Below are 3637 nucleotides of genomic sequence, written 5' to 3'. Positions count from 1 at the left end.
CATTTGATTTCTTAATGGTGACTGAAAATAAAATGTTGAAATTAGTGGTTTTCTGTAAGGAAAAAAAAAAAAATCTCCATGCTTGAAAACAATGAATACTTGTTCTAACAGTGAGATATATAAACATTAGAAATATGGGCCAGTGACTGAAGAAAATCAACTGACGCTTAAGAAATCCCCATGCAGTAAACATCTGTGGGTAACGGTATTTTACATTTGGAAGCCATTTACATCAGCCACGTCTTAAACCAGAGTTGTAACGGGAAGCTGATGCTACAGCTCCAGTCCTGCAAACCTCCCCAGCTAAGACTGCCCGTCAGCCTCCAACCAATGATGGACAATAAACACCTTTGCCTTTTTACATGTGGGCCCCACCGCATCTCTGACTGCGCGCCATTCAGCACAAAGTGTGGTAACACAGACATAACGCTCACGCCTGTGCACATTGTGCAGGTCTGTATTCATTGCTGCAGGGGGAGGATGTGGTAGGTGAGAAATAGCCGCTGACAAAGGCAGAAGATAAAATGATTAAGGAATGATAGAGCTGTACCAAGCCTCCGTGACGATGTGAAACCACAGCCAGCTTGCACTCATCTTGACTCTGCACCAGGGAATGCAGTGGTTTCATGTGTCATTTCAAGAAATGCTTTCGCTAGATTTTAAGGAATGATGCAATGATTTAAAAAGCAGATAGTGTATCGTAGAGAACACTCTGCCTAAAATCCCAGCTCCATTAGAATCAGTGGGGTTATTACTCTGGTTTTGCGTTGTATGTTTGCTATTTCTCCTCCCTCCCTCGTTGTTTTCACTCGACCCCAGTTACGATGCTGTTTGATACGTGCCGTTATAGCAGGACCTATTAAAAGCACTGCAAATGGTTAACTATGTTCTCAGAACACACGTTTGCACCAAATAACAGAAAACTCTTTTTTATTTGAAGACACAAAAATGACTTATTTCTCCTCACAACTGTTGTTTAACGGACACACGACGGGGAAGGGGGAGAGGGGGCTTCCTATACTCTAAATATGGGCTGTCCATCTGAGGCATGTCTTTATGCACGTCGCGTGAAACGCGTGACATTCTGCTGGGTGTGACTTTAAAGCAACTCTATGCCCGCTATAGGTTAAACACGAGAACATAAACACCTACACTGAATGTGAAACAGACAATAAAACGAGAAAACACATTTCCATTTTCCGACTGACCTCAATCTCTGAATGAGGACCCCTGCATGTTACATTAGCAGGCTGGGCTCCATTACACCACCGCACGCTCTGCTCAATCTACTGAAATATTGATTTTTTACAGAGCACACACACTGTAAAATCAATATTCCCATACACGCGGCGGTGGCAACAGCGTAGCCAAGGCCAACTCTGCGGCCTAGCACAGGGGAGCATGCTGAGGGGCCAGGGATAGAGCAGGAACGGGAAGACAGGAAACAACCCATCCATGGCAAAATGGAGCGGAATGGGACAGGGCTGAGGCACGAGCGGCACAGGGAAGGCGCAGGCAGGAAGGCAGGAACAGGCTTCATAGACACAGCAGAAAGGCTCGCCCAGGACTTGCAATTTCTGGTTCTGCAGACAAAGGAGCTAAAAAGAAGGAGACAAAATTAAAAATATATAAAGGTAAGAGATTCTTCCGAGATTATTCCTTCCCTCACACCGTGCTTTAATTTTTTTTTTTTTTTCTGGATACGAACTACAAAAGAACACATTTTAAAACCTTTTTCAGATTATTTCCCTTCCAGATTCGGAGATGCCAGCACTAGGCTTGGCTGAGCAGGGATCCTGCAGTGAGGAGGACGGGCTGCTCCTGCGTGGGCATCCCGTGTGGGGCAGGCTGGCACTCCTCGTCCCAGGGGGTCAGGCCACACTCGGGCCTGAGCAGCAGCCATCCCAGCACAGTGGGTCGCTGGGCTGCGGGCTGAGGAGCAGCCACGGGCAGCCTGGTCAGCGGGGTGGCTTGGCTTTGGTCACCTTAATTCCACATATGAGAGAAAAAGATGGCAGGAACTGTCACTTTTAAATGCGTACGTACTCTATAATCGTTCAGGCAGTTTTGTGCTGAAGCACACTTTGGAATCTGTGCTTTTAATGGCCACAGAAGGCTGCAGAGCCAGGCAGGCAGAAGGAGCCAAATCTCCAAAAAAACCCAACCAGCCGAGGAGTGGGAAACTCACTTCAGGACATTGATCCACCTGAGTGTGCGTGTCAGGCACGCCAGGCTGAGGGAACATGCCTGCAAGTAAAGCGTTACACTCTTCTCGGAATCCTCCTAGTTCGGGGCAGACACCAGAAATACCCGAGGCTCTCTCGCACACGCGCTCCACAGCCCACACGGCCGCCGTCGGGGCGCAGCCCCTCAGCCGCAGCGCCGTGCAGCGGGACAGCGCTCGGCACGGAGCCGGGCAGGATGCGCCAAGTTTCCCCGAGTTACGCCACGGGGCCGCGGGTACCCCGCCCCGAAGCCGCCCGCACGCAGCACCCGGCTCGCCGCCGCCCCGAGGCCGAACAGGGGCCGGCGGCAGCCCCCACACGCAGCCCCTCCCTCGGCACCGCCCGCCCTCCCCTCCCGTCGGCGCCCCCTCCCCCCGCCGCCAACGGCCGCAACCGCCGGCGGCGCGGCCCCGCCCGCGGGGGGCGGGGGGGCGTGGCCAACGGGGGGGCGTGGCCTCCGAGCGAGGCGCCTTGGCGCGGAGCGGCGACAGCAGCCGTGACCTCCGACCCCGCCCGCCGCTGGCCAATAAGAGCGCGGCTCGTCCCCGAACCCAAAATTTCCACGTCGGCAAAAGTCAAGATGGAGCGGGGCGGCGCGGGGCGCGCGGACGGAGCCGCCGCGGCCGGACGGGACGCGAGGCCGCGCCGAAGCGGTCGGCCGGGGGCGCCGGCGGCGCGGGGCGGACCTGTTGCGCTCGGCGGTGCGGCGGAGGGGAGCGCTGCGCTGCGGCGGAGGGGGGCGCCGCTCCCGGGCGGCGCGAGGGGCCGGGGCCGGCGGCGCGGCCGGGGGCGGCGGGGGCCGAGGGGCGGCGGCGGCCGCGCCGTGCGCTGTCAGCCGGAGCCGGCCGCCGCCGCGGGGTTGGGGCCGCGGGCAGCGCCGCCGCTCCGCGCGGCGCGCTCCCCCGTTAGCGAAGGGATTCCTGCGCTTCCCTAACCGTGCCCTCTTCCTTTTGCAGGAGGGGAGCCCCGCTGCCCGCGCCCGAGGAGGATCCGGTCTCCTGAAGCAAAGTTCTGTGACACTCAGACTCTGGTTACGATAGCAGTCAGTGCACTACAGAACTTTGTCTCCGGGGGCTGCGGCGGCGGAGCGGCTCGCTCAGGTGGACACGTCACTGCTCCGCCGTGGCAGGCCCGGGGAGCGCCCTGCCCGCGCCCGGCCCCGCGCTCGGATGAAAGCCGTGCCGCTGCTGCCCCGGGGCCTCCCGCACGCTTCTGTCGGGGATCGAAATAGCGCGACGTCTGGGGGTGCGGAGGGTACTGAAGCGCAGTCGGTGCCCGACCTGAGCGTGGGCTTGAATGTGACACTGAACGTGGTGCCGGTGAAAGCGGGCCGGGTGTGGGCGTGCTGACCTGCCGGGCACGGCTCCTGGTTGCGCTTTGTTCTGCGTGTAACAGAACTGTAGATGAAGTGA

The 3637-nt window shown here is 57.7% G+C and overlaps 1 protein-coding gene and 1 non-coding gene across 2 annotated transcripts; one reads left to right on the top strand and one right to left on the bottom strand.

Annotated features, from left to right (window-relative positions):
- Window positions 1-913: 913 nt before the first annotated feature.
- Window positions 914-2553, bottom strand: LOC121109870. Its single transcript, XM_040695937.2, has 2 exons — window positions 2189-2553; window positions 914-1598 (listed from the first exon to the last, which is right to left on the bottom strand). Exons 1-2 carry the CDS (start codon window positions 2243-2245, stop codon window positions 1287-1289), a joined length of 369 nt encoding a protein of 122 aa, XP_040551871.1. The 5' UTR covers window positions 2246-2553; the 3' UTR covers window positions 914-1286.
- Window positions 2554-3225: 672 nt separating this feature from the next.
- Window positions 3226-3293, top strand: MIR148A (microRNA 148a). The gene has a single exon (NR_031413.1). It is a non-coding gene; the product is annotated as a microRNA 148a (primary transcript).
- The last annotated feature ends 344 nt before the right edge of the window (window positions 3294-3637 follow it).

The sequence above is a fragment of the Gallus gallus genome, chromosome 2, assembly GCF_016699485.2.
Source record: "Gallus gallus isolate bGalGal1 chromosome 2, bGalGal1.mat.broiler.GRCg7b, whole genome shotgun sequence".
Taxonomy (NCBI): domain Eukaryota; kingdom Metazoa; phylum Chordata; class Aves; order Galliformes; family Phasianidae; genus Gallus; species Gallus gallus.
This window is presented reverse-complemented; position numbering and strand designations above follow the sequence as displayed.

Excerpts from the sequence above, each read along its gene's own strand:
- LOC121109870 (XM_040695937.2), bottom strand. The coding sequence starts at position 2,245 with ATGTTCCCTCAGCCTGGCGTGCCTGACACGCACACTCAGGTGGATCAA. Across the intron at positions 1,599-2,188 it reads AGGTGGATCAATGTCCTGAA|CTCCTTTGTCTGCAGAACCA; the intron begins GTGAGTTTCCCA and ends CCTTCTTTTTAG.